This window comes from Cyprinus carpio, chromosome B13 (assembly GCF_018340385.1).
Source record: "Cyprinus carpio isolate SPL01 chromosome B13, ASM1834038v1, whole genome shotgun sequence".
NCBI classification, from domain to species: domain Eukaryota; kingdom Metazoa; phylum Chordata; class Actinopteri; order Cypriniformes; family Cyprinidae; genus Cyprinus; species Cyprinus carpio.
The window spans coordinates 3,230,254-3,246,142 of NC_056609.1; the positions used below are offsets into that span (position 1 = coordinate 3,230,254).

At 37.3% G+C, this 15,889-nt stretch overlaps 2 protein-coding genes across 3 annotated transcripts; both read left to right on the forward strand.

Annotated features, from left to right (window-relative positions):
* The first annotated feature begins 2,053 nt into the window (after window positions 1-2,053).
* LOC109078720 (E3 ubiquitin/ISG15 ligase TRIM25-like) lies at window positions 2,054-8,466 on the forward strand. Of its 2 annotated transcripts, none has more exons than XM_042736255.1 (7): window positions 2,054-3,553; window positions 4,490-4,585; window positions 4,666-4,899; window positions 5,477-5,636; window positions 6,213-7,172; window positions 7,703-7,780; window positions 8,336-8,466. In XM_042736255.1, the coding sequence occupies exons 1-7, from the start codon at window positions 2,834-2,836 to the stop codon at window positions 8,449-8,451; spliced, it is 2,364 nt and encodes a 787-aa protein (XP_042592189.1). In that variant the 5' UTR covers window positions 2,054-2,833; the 3' UTR covers window positions 8,452-8,466. The 2 variants fall into 2 exon arrangements, with proteins under 2 accessions (XP_042592189.1, XP_042592190.1); XM_042736256.1 differs by having other exon boundaries at window positions 8,339-8,466.
* A 238-nt stretch (window positions 8,467-8,704) lies between these two features.
* Window positions 8,705-15,003, forward strand: LOC122139486 (E3 SUMO-protein ligase RanBP2-like). The gene is made up of 5 exons (XM_042737607.1): window positions 8,705-8,732; window positions 8,847-8,944; window positions 9,026-9,299; window positions 9,378-9,712; window positions 13,481-15,003. The coding sequence occupies exons 1-5, from the start codon at window positions 8,705-8,707 to the stop codon at window positions 13,787-13,789; spliced, it is 1,044 nt and encodes a 347-aa protein (XP_042593541.1). The 3' UTR covers window positions 13,790-15,003.
* The last annotated feature ends 886 nt before the right edge of the window (window positions 15,004-15,889 follow it).

A 15,889-nucleotide genomic window follows, 5' to 3' on the forward strand; every position in this document is an offset into this window, starting at 1 on the left:
TAATTTTCTGGTCTGTGTTAAATATAACTATACTTTGATATTTTGTTGTACAACGTAAACTGCACACACTCACACCCCAAACATACATGTATTAACATATATGGAAAAATAAACAACTGTTTAAAAAATATGTGTTTTCTGCATGGGTGTGTGTAATTTGCATTGTAGAACAAAATGTCAAGCATCGTCAAGTTGTTTACGTGATTTTACTCATTAATTGAATAAAATATAGGAAAATCTTGAGGGAAGCAGTGTAGAATTAGTCTTTATTAGTCAGGTTTTGTCATCACAACTAAACCACCATTTTGTATTTTATATATATATATATATATATATATGTGTGTGTGTGTGTGTGTGTGTACATGTATATATTATACTTAAGGAGATCATTAATTAAACACAATTTGGAATTCACGTCCACATTTTTTTTGTGTTGTGTCTTAATTTGTTTAATAATTATTACACAAATACTATTATACAACTACATTTCACGATTGTTTATTTTACTTTATAATTTACTATTTATTTATTCATTTTTGTCTATTCTGTATTATTCCACCCTTGATATTACATTAATTTATTTATTATGGTATTTTACATATACTTTGTGCTATTATAAATCTATTATATCACTTATGTTATTGTACTGTTGTACTCGCTTTTTATATTATTCACTTTACTACAAGTTGCACAACATATATATTTTTATATTACATATCACTTTTACTATATTTTTACTGTGCGCTAGTGGTGAATAATATTTTACCACTGTAACTAAGTTTCACTGGATCCATAAAGGCTTATCAGTTGCATTTGTTATTGTTTGTTGTGGAGTTTATCTGTATAGAGTGCTATCAAAATAAAAAGCAAACTACCAGTGTATTACTTTTTGATTTGTATTCGCTGGTTATATTCAATTTTCTCAATGATGGTAAATTATAAGTGTTTAAAGATGTATTATTTCGATTTTTTTCCCCCAGTATTTAAAAGTGAATGAGCTGTGTTCTGACCACAGACTGTATAAAAACTGACCTGAAGCACAAGAAAAGCTAAAATGTTGGGGTTGAACACAGAGAAAGCAATAAAACAACTTATTCCATTTAATATACATTCAGATTACATGTACATGTCACAGTTATACTACATTAACATTAGAATTGTAAACCGAAAAAATCAACGAAATCAACAAGTGAGAAGTGTGAGCGTTCACAGTTTCTTACGAAAATTAATAATTTTCCAAACCAAACTAAATAACTGGAGGCAAAGTGATTTTTAACTGCATGTAGATCACAAACCTCTGAAATCGGTTGATAAATGTGAACGTTATCGTGATTTTATCAGGCGGCAAGGAAGTCGACCGGAAGTTGAAGTCGGCCGCGTGCCGCCATCTTGTAGCAGAACTTCACTTGCGTTAGCATCCCATTGACTCCTATTCATTTTGGCGTCACTTTGACAGCGAATAACTTTACATCTGAGGCGTTTAAAGACTCCATTTGTCCATTATTTATTTCTAAAGATACACGACAATGTATAAAGGGCTCCATTACCTTCTATGTTACATTATGGCCCCGTAGAAAACAGTTTTTTGTAAAAATAGGCTAACGATTGCGTCATAACCACTCGACTCTCTGTCGCACAGTAGAGAAATTACCCTACAGACAGGAGGAGAAGCTCGCAGGCAATCGGGGAGGCGTCAAGAGATATGGCGTACTGGCGTTACATTTTAAAATACTATACAAAATAATTAATCAGAATACTTACTCCTGCTCACTCACGCCAAAGAACTCCCCGCTCAAGCTCGCCGTCTCTGCAAGATTAACGATGGCAGTTTGCACGCACAGCTACTGGAAGATTTACATCTGTCAGACAGTTTGCTGACGTCATCAAGCTTAGTTTGAGTCTGCGCGTCAGAAACGGAAGTGCTAAAAATCGCTAAAAATGGGCTTCACTTGTCTCAATTGAGTTCCAATGGGGTCGCTGTGTCCATTTCTTTTACTGTCTATGGATTTTATCCAGAAAAAAACGGGTTGATTTGTCTTTTTTTTGTATTTATGTTTAAGGCAGTCTTGCCCTCACAAACATGGCGGACGCGTTAACGTATCGCAGCAACGGCTCAAAGCGGCCAATGAGGCGTCTAGGTATTTATATGTCTATGCTCGCTACATCGTAAGAAGAATGATCTGTTTCTTTCTTATTCCTAGGTCACTGTAGCCAGCCAGATCAGATGGTCACTGCAGTCACCTTGATCCAGTCCGGTAATGACTGGTAATCGGTATCGAAAATCTTATTTTTTTCATTGTGCATTAATCTCAGTCAAACTGCAGTTGGGTTATTTTGATTAGATAAAAAAATAAATAAAAAATAGAGCTAACTTACACAATAAAAACATGATAACATAATAAAAAATATAATTTTTGAAAAAAAAAACAGTGTTATGTTTTTGGAAATAAACCCTTCATATACAGTGTGAACTAGTGAAACCACTTTAATTACGACATTGCATTACCCTTTAGAAAACAGATCCATAAGAGTGATAATGAACAAACTGTAAATCTGGACACAGTTTTCAGTCCTACAAAAAAGACTAATAATTAGGATGCAGTTTTTACCGCAGTGTTTTTATGTCGTAGTCCTGATTCCTTGTAACTTATAATCTTGGATTGTTTGTCTGAGACTGACATTTAGTAAACATAAAATTATCAGTAATCCCTATTCTAGTCCAGGAGAGTCACATTCCCACAGAGTTTAGTTTGATCTTTAATTAAAGACACCTGAATCAACAAGCCAAGGTCTCTATATTTACTTTAATAACAGCTAGGTGTGTCGAGTAGGAATGAGGAATCAGCTTTACATACTCGCAGACAAACCTGTTTTACAAACGTCACTCAAACACAAAAGCAGGAAACAAGAATCACCTGAGTTCAGAGAAAGAGAAACTGAAGTCCAGTTGAGCTCTCTGTCTCTGTATTCATGCAGTAAAATGGCAGAAGCTAGAATTTCTCAGGCTGAGTTCACGTGTCCAGCTTGTCAGGATCTCCTGCAGGATCCAGTGGCCATTCCCTGTGGACATAGTTACTGTAAGAGCTGTATTACAGGCTGCTGGGATCAGGAGGATCAGAAAGGAGTCTACAGCTGCCCTCAGTGCAGACAGACCTTCAGTCCAAGACCTGCTTTAGCTAAAATCACTGTGCTGGCTGAAGTGGTGGAGAAACTGAAGAAGACCAAACTAACTGCTGACTGTTACGCTGGAGCTGGAGATGTGCAGTGTGATGTCTGTACTGGAAGAAAATACAAAGCCGTCAAGTCCTGTCTGGTGTGTCTGAACTCTTACTGTCAGAATCACCTCGAACAACATGAGAGTTTCTTTAAAGGAAAGAAACACAAAGTGACTGATGCCACTGGACGACTGCAGGAGATGATCTGCCAGAAACATGAGAAGCTTCTTGAGGTTTTCTGTCGCACTGACCAGAAATGTATATGTGTGCTGTGTGCGATGGATGAACATAAAAACCATGACACTGTATCAGCTGCGACACAGATGAAAGAGACACAGGTATTTAGAACTAGACACTGATTAAGTATTGTTAACACTTTGGCTTGTTTATATTGGCATATTAACAGTTTACAGCATTCACACTGCACATGTCAGCAAAAAATAAGAGGAGCAAGAAGAGTTTTACTGCCAAGTCTGAAACCTTTGTCAATATAATCTTTCATAAAATTGGCCTTGATTAAGCAACATAAAATTATGAAGTGAAATATTCAACCATTGTTTGACAACATATATACTTCTATCAGTCAAAATGCAAGTTAAATGCAGTGATGGGTGACTTTCCATATCTGAAACCAGATTCATCTATTTATAGCTTCAAGTCAGTTTATGTTATGGGTTCCACTTTATATTAAGTAGCCTTAACTACTATGTACTTAAATCCAAAAAATAAGTACAATGTACTTATTGTGTTTATGCTGTATTGCAAAACATCTGCTGAGGTGGGAAGTTAGGGACAGGTTTGGTGTTATGAGTAGGTTTGAGGTTAGGTTAAGGTGTAAGGGATGGGTCAACAGTGTAACTATGAGTGTTAGTACAGAAACTAATTACAGATGTATTTTAAAAATATAAGTACAATGTAAAAAAAATGTATGTACGCAGTAAGTGCATTGTATCAAATGATTAATTTGAATGTAAGTACAAAGTAGTTAAGGCCACCTAATGAAGTGGGACCATTCTGTGTAGAGCTGCAGGTCTGTTAAACAGCAGGTACACTGTCAGTGTCAGTTTCACTCTTATAATACTTATGCTTGCAGTGTGAAACAGTCCTTATGCTCCATGTTAATTCACATATGATGATTATAACCGATCATCCCTACTGGAGTTTGAACCTACAGCCACTGGTTATCAGTTCAGATAAACTACATCACCCTACTTTTACTGAATTAATTTGTTCATAGTAGTTTCTTTGACATTTACGATAATCCGTTTCTCCAGCACCAGCTGAAGGAGATGCAAAAGACTTTCCAGCAGAGAATCCAGCAGAGAGAGAAAGATCTTCAAAAGCTGAGAGAAGCTGTGGAGTCTCATAAGGTGAGTCTGGAGAAGAAGAGAAGTTTGTCTCAGTCTCAGTTCAGACTCACTGAAGCCTGAATCATTGTGTGTCCTAACAGCGCTCTGCACAGACAGCAGTGGAGGACAGTGAGAGGATCTTTACTGAGCTCATCCGCTCCATTGAGAGAAGCCGCTCTGAGCTGATACGACTGATCAGAGATCAGGAAAAGACTGCAGTGAGTCGAGCTGAAGGACAACTGGAGCGACTGGAGCAGGAGATCAATGATCTGAGGAGGAGAGACACTGAGCTGGAGCAGCTTTCACACACACAGTATCACATCCTGTTCCTGCAGGTAACAGAGATCTAGAAGAACAGGATCATAGTGGACTTGAGCCAGATCCTGCTGTGACAGGAGACTCACAGAGAAACATTTCATGAGAGCAGAATGTGACAAAACTTCACTAACATTTCACCCTTTTAACTAATATTTCTTTCTGGTTTGAAACCAAACAAAACCTGATCGTGTCTTAAGGGTCCTTGTGAATTTTCAGTCACTAACAGCTCCAAAGTTAGACCCTAAATAATGGTCTGTACACTCAGAGCCTTTGAGCTACTTTTAATGAGCAAATCAATTCAACTCTTCAATGAGACGCCATTGATGTGCTTGAGCTGTTAGATGGACATTTATAATCTTAGTAGATTTTTCATCATCCAAATGATTGTCTAGAGTGTTCATATATAATGTAAGCAGCAGATACTAGAGTCTGTAGCTCTAACGTAATTTAATGAATACTAGAAGAATGAAGCTGATGTAGTGAAAGTGCTGGACTGAGGTGAAATACTAAAGATCAGTCAAGTCAAATCTGATGTTCCTGCAGGTTATTGGGTGAAGTGTGGAGCTGATAAGTTTTGATTTCTGTTTTCTGTAGAGTTTCCAGTCTCTCTCAGCACCTCCTGAAGCTACAGACGTAAATGATGATCCCTTCAGTTCTCTCGTCTCTTTTGATGCCCTGAGAGAATCTGTCCGTCAGCTGAGAGACAAAGTGGAGGATTTCTGCAAAGAGGAGCTCAAGAAGATCTCAGACAGAGGTACAGTCCTGGAGTTTCATCTGCTTTCAGAAATGAGTCCTCCATCATCTCATAGCATGTTTACAAATACATTAGAGATTTTATTTATGGTTCTATTGGTCTGTGCCACGTTTAAAGGGTATTGTATTATGCCCCTTTTACAAGATTTAATATAAGTCTCAGATCTACTTAGGTCATAAAGTAATTATGCTACTATTATCACAAGTAATACTATTATTATTATTACAATTTCATTTTTAAGGAATAATCACAAAAAAAATTCATATGGCCCTATTATTGTAAATGAATTAATAAACGTCCAAAAGTTGTTTTATGAATTCAATTAAGAGAGAAAAAATGTATTTCATACAGCCCTAAATATGTAATTTTTGCTAAACATTTGAACATACTGAGAGCATATTGACATATCTCTCTCTCTTTAATTGGTTTTAGCAAGGTCATAAAGAGGTTTTATATTTACCTTCATAAAACCTGCAGAAACCCTGAAAATGGAGAATGACTGTTACCAAAAAAGAGAACCACATTTGTATACAATAATTAAGACTCACTTAAAACCATTCCTTTTATTTGTCTCAGTTGCTACTACCACAGGTCCCTCTGCGTGCTACAACCAGTCTCCAGCATATCCTCAGATTTCATCCAAAAAAACTGATCTCATAACTCCTTCTACAGCAAAGGTGAAACCTATAGAGGAACTCAAAGGCTCTGCTCCAGTGGCTCCTCCAGCCAAACTGTTTTCTTTTGGACTGTCTGGAGTTTCTGCTGAGAACACCGCCAGTGCTGATGTCAGCTTGAAGGGCTTCACATCTAGATCTCAAAAACCAGTTTCTTTTGGGTTTGGATTGAAGGATGTTGTGGTGACATCTGCTGGCTCTGGAGCTCAGGCCGAGAAGAAAACAATTCAGGCTGATGCACCACAACACAAGAAAGTGTCAGCAGCTCCAGCGGTCCCATGTGACACTGCCCCTTGCAGCACTGAAAAAAGTAATGCAACACCGCAAAGAGGGTTATTTCTGGCTAAAAAAGATGGACAGTGGGATTGTGACACTTTCCTTGGAGAAAATAAGGCTACACCTAGCCACAGCATTTTGGGTCAGACGGCAAAACCAAATATGAAAAACAAGACCTCTGCTGCTCCGTCAAGTTCCTCTTTTACCTCCAGTTTTGGTAGCTCTGTCTGCCAACCTGCTGCGACAGCATTTAAAGCCAATCCAGCCAATGCTTTTCAGTTCAGTACAAGAACTGATAAAGCATCCTTAGAAGGCTTCAAGACTGAGTCCTCTACAACTGAGGCTGAAAAGTCATCAAGCAGTTCAAATTTTTCATTTTCCATGCCAGTGTCTGTTGATGTATTCAACTCTGGTATTGCAAAATCTGAGGCAAAAACATCAGACAAACAGTCACAAAATGGATCTACATCAGACCTCCTCAAAAATGTTGCTGAAGTTCACAAAGAGGAAGAAAAAGAGGCAGCTCCAAGTTCCTCAGATCAGTCTGTAGATGCTTGCGGTCACAATAATAGTCCCTTTAATACTGGTAAGCATGGATCCTTTAGTTTTGCCATTCCCTTTGTTATTAAGTCAATATCTTAGGCTTGTTTGAGCCTTAACAACTAGAAAAAGCAACATCAATTCAAATGTATCAAAAGCAAACCTCTACTACATCTTGCCATTTTGATTTTTTAAATATACCATTCATACTGTAAGTAGTGTCCTGTTACAGTAGTTACGGTTGATTGATTTCTGTATTCTGACATAGTTCTGAGTGAAATAGCTTTAAGAATGTGAAAAACTATAGGGTGGGACTTGTCTTTACTTATTAACACAAATACATAAATTCAAGCTAGGGAGTGATAACAATGTTTAAATAATCATATTTGGATGTTCTGGTGAACTGTCAATCATATGCAAGATTCCCCCAGTCATTCAGTACACTTAAACTCCTGAAAGCTCACGCTAATTTGCATATGCTTTTGATTGCCATGCCTAGTAGCCAGACGGTCTGTGTGATTATGTGAAATGATTCACCTCAGATATACACCAGTGTATTTTCACTCTGTTGCACAGCTGAAGGTTCTGAAAGCGCATTGAGGAATCTGAAGGGAAAGCCGTATGTGGATGGAGCTGATGGAGCATCTGATCATTGTAGGTTGCTCTTGTGAAATGCATTACTGAGACTAGTTCAGTATCCAGTATTGGGGCTTGACAGTGAGGTCTGGCCATGGCTGGGACAGTCGACTGAACTATACTGGTCCGGTGGGGTTAAACATTTAGGCACAGGAGTAGCTTGACTTTGGAGCTCCAGGGGTCAAACCTTACTCCATATTGAAGTGACTTTGCTATAATCACATAGATCAGCCGCAAACATGTTAGGTTGTCATGGCAACCAGAACATTGCAAGCAAATTACTTAAGAGGGTTGTGCTACATCTATTTTTGCTGTGCTAAACTTTATTTTTTTATTCGCATGACAAGGCAAAGTTCTATGAGAGCAGTAATATATATGTATGTGTGTGCATGTGTGTATTCTTCTGTTGGCCCTATTCAGACAGGACAGGATAAAATGTACAATGATAAGATAAAAAGCATGATGAGTGAGGATCAGGGTCTAAGAGTAAAGTAAAGGGACATTCAAACGAGCTTTAAATAATTTGCCTGCTGAATGTTGTTTAGTGTTTGATGTGGGTTTGCTCTGCTCCAGCAGGTCTTTCTTCTGGATTTGCATCTGCAAGTTTGTTTTCATTTGCAGACTTGACCAAGAGTACAGAGGAATTTGCATTTGCCAAAAAAGGTCAGTGCCTAATAATTGTCTTCTGACAATAAATAGTGTTTTTATTGCATACAGTAAATGGAGTTAATGCTGCCTTAAACACACAGATCAATGTTATTTGTATTCTAATCTAATATAATTTTGTTTGACTCTGGAAAATGATGTCCTTAAGCAGATCATTAGGTCTTTTCGGTTGTTTTTAAAAACCTACACATTTCATCATTCAATTTATTTCACCTGAATGATGTACATTTCTTGCATTTTATAGTAATGTATTTTCCTGACAGGCTATGTTTTCTGATGTCATGTTACCTGTTGTCTAAAGCCTGTGAACAAGCTCAAACTTTTCAAAACATCTTGTTTTATAAGCTATTCTGTGATATATATTTTACTTTTTTTTTTATATTTTTTTATTTTATATTGTTAATGTCAGTTTTTTGAGTTTTTGGAAGTGCAGGGACACAAAATGAAGAAAAAGAGGAGGGCCGTGATGATGATAGTGATGAGATCCACTTTGAGCCGATCGTGTCTCTGCCTGAGGTGAACGTTTGCTGTAATGCTGTTAGCTCTGATCTTCACGTCTCTAGAGAAGTGTGACATGTGCTGACGTTTCTCCTGCAGGTGGAGGTGAAGTCTGGTGAGGAGGACGAAGAGATCCTGTTCAAAGAAAGAGCCAAACTGTACCGTTGGGATCGTGAGCTCAATCAGTGGAAGGAGCGTGGCGTGGGAGACATCAAGATCCTCTGCCACCCTGTGAAAAAGCGCTACCGTGTGGTAATGAGACGTGAGCAGGTGCTAAATGTCTGCGCCAACCACACCATCAGCCCGAGCATCGAGCTCAAGCCCATGAACATCTCGGCTAACGCACTGGTGTGGACTGCCACCGACTACTCCGGTACAGGTCTCACTCATCTCCTCATACACATATCTCTCCTGCCGTTGTCTTCACATCTGCATGTTTGTTCACACACAGAGGGAGTCGGGAAAGTTGAGCAGCTGGCGGCCAAGTTCAAGACTCCAGAGCTGGCCGAGTCCTTCAGACGAGCGTTCACAGACTGCCAGACCCACATGACGCAGACTGACGCTGCTCAGACATCTGCCACCGAGGCGCTTTCACAAAAGTCCAACCCTGTGGTGTTCTTCAACATCACCATAGATGGTGAGGATGCTGGGAGGATCGTCATGGAGCTCTTCGCTCACATTGTCCCCAAAACGGCGGAGAACTTCCGGGCTCTGTGTACGAAAGAGAAGGGCTTCGGTTACCACCAGTCTGTCTTCCATAGGATCATCCCTGGCTTCATGTGTCAGGTGAAAACCCACTGTTAATATGTTAATATGAAAACACAGCATGCCTCAGAATTTGAATTAGATGCTCAGTGTCAAACAATCATTATTGCAATTGTTATCTATAAAATCAACAAAAAAATGCACATCTGTCAGTATTTGGCAAGTTAGGGCATTTTCACACTTAGTGTCTTTTTCGACAAGAAAAAGTTGACGAGAGCTTTTTTTACTAAAATAAAAAGCTGGCAGTGTTTTGGTTACAAATAGCAGCCGAGGGCTTTAAAAACAGCTGCAACAGTAGCCGTAGTGAAATGTAGAGAAATTGGCTCTTGCACTAGCTTTTGGAGCTCTGGTTGGATGATACACCGTTTGCAGTATCCACATTTTTCTTGCTGTAAATACCTGTAAATTGTATGGGTCTAGCTTCCATCCAATTTTTTTTGCTGTACACAGCGTCGGCGGCACGGGGGGGCCTGAGGGTGCCCGGCCCAGGCACCTCGGTCACTGTGCCCCCTCACCTCTGGTGCTGTCTCCTTATTGGGCACCCTGATTTTAGTCTGTGAGGCAGGGTACTGCCCTGGAAAGGTCTCCCAGGCTGTTAAATACACAGATTAAAAGCTAAAGGTATTCATTTCAGTTCATTCTTAGCAAAATATTATTATTATTATTATTATTATTTCATTCAGGTTATGCAGAGCGAAATAGGAACAGTACTGCATTTAGAAAGAATTCTTATTAACTTTGCTATTATTTTTAAATTTTCTAATTAGCCTATGCCTTCACTGTATGACCAAAAATGATGGAGTAGGCCTAGTCTATTTTATGTTTTAGCTGTTTGATCACGCCGGCGCCTCACACGCACACTATGCTTCTGCATTCACTGGAAACAGCGCAGCTGTTCACCGTGCTGATCGATAGAATTATATATTTTTAAATTCTTGTTCTGTTCTGATACGGTTAAATTTAAAGGATTTGTTGTAAAGTGAGGGGAACTAAAATATCCTATAGTGTTCAATGTTGGTACATTAAAACATTATTAGGCCTGCCGTTATTATTTCTGAAAATGCAACTTATACAAGACTTTTTTTTTTTCTTTTTTTTTTTTGTATGATGGATAATTAAAACAAAATTCAGGATTGTGTATTTATGACATCAATTACTAGGCCTACATTCTTTTTTGTTCAGAAATGGAAGTATTTTAAAATGTTACTGTGTGTCTGTAGTTTTAATATTTTTAGCTATAGGCCTATACAGCAAACCTACAGAGCTTCCAGTAGGTTATTTTATGGAGCTGTAAACACGAGATTCTCCGACTGCATGCAATCGTTGACGAACACCCAGTGCACATATCAAACTAGGCTATGTTATTAAATTGTATATAGGCTATATATCAGATTATTTTATCTACAAGTTTTGTTTTTATCCCTTTTTTTTTTTTTTTTCGTTGTATCTGAAAATTGCTTTCAGAAACAATTTATTTTTCAAAGTAGCGGCTAATGACACAGAATTCTTGCCCATAGGCTTACTTCTGCGTTGAAGAAAAAGTTGGATATTTTAGACTAGATAGAGTTTTGTGCTCATATCATACAACTCCTTGTGATCCGAAACTAGTACGATCTCTCCACCGGCTATCTTCTCCTCCATTTTTTCTTGTGGTTTTTGTTGTTAGGGAAATGACTTTGGCAGTTGTGGCCTAATGGTTAGAGAGTCAGACTTGTAGCCCAAGGTTATGGGTTCAAGTCTCAGGTAGATCACCTGGGATTTTTATGCAACATGATGTGAGCAGCACAACGAAGCTAAAGACAACAGAACCCAACTACACTGGATGTGGTGCAAAACAACAAATCACTGCCAGTAGAGGCCAATCACACTGCATTGACAGATGCAGACAAACTGATCATACATTTAATAATATCAGCATTGATAATAGCACTGATAATCCACAGTGAAAACAATTAAAGGTAAAACATGACATAAAGTGTTGCAGGAAATCGTGACGTGGCAGACTTCCTCTCTGCCATTTTAATCCAAAATCACAATATTGCATGGCTACTTGTGTGATATTGATTTTACACAACAGTGTGATGCAACAAGTGTGTAAATAAATAAGAAACAACCACCTTTTGTGTGAAGATCTATTTCCTTCCATCACAGATTCAAATCTCAGTTTGACAGTTTGAGACGAAGACTCTAATTCGAAAACATCACTTTAGAACTAGTAACGAAGGAACGTTGAGTTGCTTCATTGAAAGCTTGTTTATCATTGTGTTAAAAGCTCACTGTATTATGTGTAGTAGAGTATAATGAGATAGAGATGGACTGAGCGACTGTGATTACCTTTCATAGCCAGATTTGCTTACCTCAGTCAACATGGCTGTAGTCGTGGTAGTTCTACTACTTAATCATAAACTACCCCTACAGATTTGGAGTAAAAATGACAAAGGCGGGGGAAATTTAATTTGGGCTTGGTGATATGTGTTGCTCCGCCTAAATATGTCGCTACGCCCCGTCGTTCCAGAGTGCACTCTAGGGCTACTCTTCCATATCTATTTTTTGCTTTATATTTTGAAACTATAAAAATCATTATTATAAAATATCAAATCAGCAAGAAATCAAATTTAGTCTTTTTTTTTTTTTTTTTTTTTTACTTCAGAATCACAGAATGAAAAAAAATGACCATAATCATGGTTATCTATATTATCACAGTAATGTTAAAATGTGTTGGAAATGTTCAAAAAGTACTCATACAATGAAATTATGAGTTTTATATCGAAAACCAACAACCAACAAATAAAATTAGCAGCACTGTGAACTTTTTGTTTGCATAAACATTAAAATATTAATTAAAATGATGGCCAGGTTTAAAACAAACAATCTTGGTTGGGTGACTTAGGCCTACAACATAACATGTTATCTACTAATATGTACTACATAAAAAATAAAAAATAAATAAAAAGTTTTATGAAATGATTAACCCCACATTCTACTCTTTAAATATTTTTTTTTCTTTAAAACATCAAAAACATTAATTGTAGGCATTTACCTGCTCCATAAACAGTTTTACATAGGCTGCCTTATCCAAGGTGCTGAGATTTTTACATAGGCTGCCTTATCCAAGGTGCTGAGATTTTAGATTATTTTGATTTTTTTGAGATTTTAGATACAAATTAATAATGAGTTCTGATTAACTGTCAATGTTTTATATTGTTTATCAGGTGGAAAAATAATTCTGAAAGTGGTCCAAATGATTTTATCCCTCTGTATAGTTATAGTTGTGGAGTAAACTCCACTACTCTTATATTTAGAACAATTTTTAGAACTTTATTGTTACAGTTATCGTTCTCTGTGTGAGCGGGTCTTAACGCATAGCTGGAAATACCTCTCAGCTAATCAGATTTCAGCACCAGAAGTAACTGTTGTATGAAATAAAATAAACATGAACTGAAAATAACTAAAATAAAACAGACTAAAGGTTATAAATAAACATGAATATAAATGATGTAAAAATAAAAATGACAAAAACACAACAAAATGTCTAAAAATGTTAAGACAGAAAATATAAAAACTTTTATTCTAAATATTAACAAAAAGTAATCAAAGAAAATAGGTCTTCTGAACATCTGGAGCAAGATGGGTCAATATGGAACATTATGAACTAAACATATCAAACAGTAGGTATAAACAGAGACGTTCATGGCGATGGTCTGAAATATCTAGAGTGTTTCTGCTTCTAGCTTTGTTTTTTTATGGCTATTTAAATAAGTGTTTGTGTTTTGTCCTGCTGTCACTCAGGGTGGTGATATCACCAACCATGATGGGACGGGTGGAAACTCCATCTACGGAAATAAGTTTGAAGATGAGAACTTCGAGGTGAGGCACACAGGGTCAGGGCTGCTGTCCATGGCCAACCATGGCAGAGATACCAACAACTCACAGTTCTTCATCACCCTCAAGAAAGCAGAGCACATGGACTTCAAGCATGTGGCCTTCGGCTTTATCAAAGAGGGCATGAATGTGGTGAGGAGAATCGGAGAGCTGGGCACTAAAGATGGGAAACCCACAAAAACTATCACCATCTCAAAGTGTGGACAGATTAAGTGAAATTTTCTAGGCAAACAACTGTTCATCATGTTAGGGTCAGGGTTAGGGTTGTGTAATCAGGACTTGTATATGCAATGGTTTTTTATAATATTTGTTCTGTGTGTTAATAAACTGCACAGCACTAGTTGACAATAAAACTTATGCTTTGAAAAAAAAACAAGTAAAAAAAAAACAAGTTAATGCTTTAGATTAGAGCCCACAATTTACAGTGCAAGTAAACATAATTTACAGAGTAACTCTTGTTTGAAACTATAGTTTACCTATACAATACATTAATAAATGTGAATAAAATAATAATGGAATAAAATGTGAAGTTTGGGGAATAAAGTGGTAACAACCTGTAAAATTACCAATTATTTATACTGTAAGTATTTTGAAACTGTAAGTATTTTGAAGGGGCTACCTATTCTAATATTACGTGGTATGTATGACCTACTATGATAAACAGCAGTTTTATATTAGCAAGTGATTTAGCAAGAGCATACACTGTGTAAGTTTTAATAGTACACCTATAAAAAAAACACTGGGTTATAGTTTCAATCCAAAAGCTTGGTTGAGACTGTTGGATAAGGAAGCTGGCTTGATCTGACACAATTTGGGTTGATAACAGTAATAAGTAACCCAACGGTACTGGGTTAGGAATGTGGAGGACTCGTTTGAGACGAGTCTATCATGTTTGTGGCGCTCATGACAGGAATATGTGTGGAAAATAGAAGAAAACTAACCAAAGCGAAAAGGAGAGAGATATTTTTTAAATGGACTGGAGTGTGTTTTTCTCACAACGTTGAGTGACAACTGATGAGCGGTAAAGCCCAGAACTGAACAGCTGAAATGGTGCTTGAGGACTATGGATCAAAACCGTAAATCAAAGATGGTAAAATCCTGTCAAATTGCTATAAATGCACAGTTTATTCTATAAATCTATAATGACAAAAAAGTTATGCTGTAAGTTCTGTTTACTTGCACTGTAAATTGTGGGCTGCAATCTAAAGCATTACCGAAAAAAAAAACTTAAATTCAATGTTATTATTTCCTCAAATTTACAGGGGCTTAACTGATAGGAATGTAAATCTTTGAATACTTTCTTTGATAAATGTGTGTATTTGGTTGAAAGGTCACTTCACTACTATGAGGTCCCACACAAACACAGCCACATTGCTTGCAATTTTCAATCTCCTGAACATAAAATAAACTTCTCAGTTAAGTGTGAAAAATGCTTCTGAATCAAATTAAATGATGGTGCTTTATCTCTCCTTTTGTTTTGACAAATGTTTCATGACTTCACCTGCCCATCCAGTCCTGATTGTTAAAGGGGTCACCGGATGCCCATTTTCCACAAGTTGATATGATTCTTTAGGGTCTTAATGAAAAGTCAGTTATTTATTTATTCATCAGTGGTAGTGTAAAACAACACCATTTTTGCCAGAGCTCAAAAACAGCTCTGATTTCATCAAGCCATTTTAGTGAATTTTCCTTTAAATGCTAATGAGCTCCACTCACCCCTGTTTACTTAAGCTAACTAGCCCGTTATAAGGAAAGGCGATTTGCAAAGATTCATAAAATAACCTTATACTCACTCCTTCTGTAGGTGAAGCTGGATCACGAATGATTGGCGCGAACATAGACATATTTAGGCAGATCAGGGGGAGCATTCCCTTCAGAAACAAAAATAATCCACTGCGTCTTTAAGGGATAGTTCACCCAAAAATGAAAATTCTGTCATTTATTACTTGGCCTCATGTCATTCTAAACCCGTAAGACCTCTGTTCATTTTTGGAACAAGAATTAAGATATTTTTGATGAATTCTGAGAGCTCTCTGACCCTCCCATAGACAGCAATGTAATTACCATGATCAAGGTCCAGAAACGTAGCAAGGAGATTAGTAAAATAATCCATGTGACAACGTATCCGCATGACGCAGCTGTCACAGACTAGCATACACTGTTTACATTCAGTGGATATTCTCCAAAAAGGCACCAGGGTGATGCAGAGGAGACAAATTGTTGAATAAAGTCATTATTTTTGTTTTCTTTGCATACAAAAAGTATTCACATAGCTTTGTAAAATTACGGTTGAACCCCTGATGTCACATGGATTAT

Bases quoted from the DNA above. Each gene is read 5' to 3' on its own strand.
- LOC109078720 (XM_042736255.1), top strand. From the start codon at position 2,834: ATGAGGAATCAGCTTTACATACTCGCAGACAAACCTGTTTTACAAACG. The intron at 4,586-4,665 runs GTGAGTCTGGAG...GTGTCCTAACAG, and splicing joins AAGCTGTGGAGTCTCATAAG to CGCTCTGCACAGACAGCAGT. The intron at 5,637-6,212 runs GTACAGTCCTGG...TATTTGTCTCAG, and splicing joins CAAGAAGATCTCAGACAGAG to TTGCTACTACCACAGGTCCC.
- LOC122139486 (XM_042737607.1), top strand. From the start codon at position 8,705: ATGTCATGTTACCTGTTGTCTAAAGCCT. The intron at 8,733-8,846 runs GTGAACAAGCTC...CAGTTTTTTGAG, and splicing joins TTACCTGTTGTCTAAAGCCT to TTTTTGGAAGTGCAGGGACA. The intron at 9,300-9,377 runs GTACAGGTCTCA...GTTCACACACAG, and splicing joins GACTGCCACCGACTACTCCG to AGGGAGTCGGGAAAGTTGAG.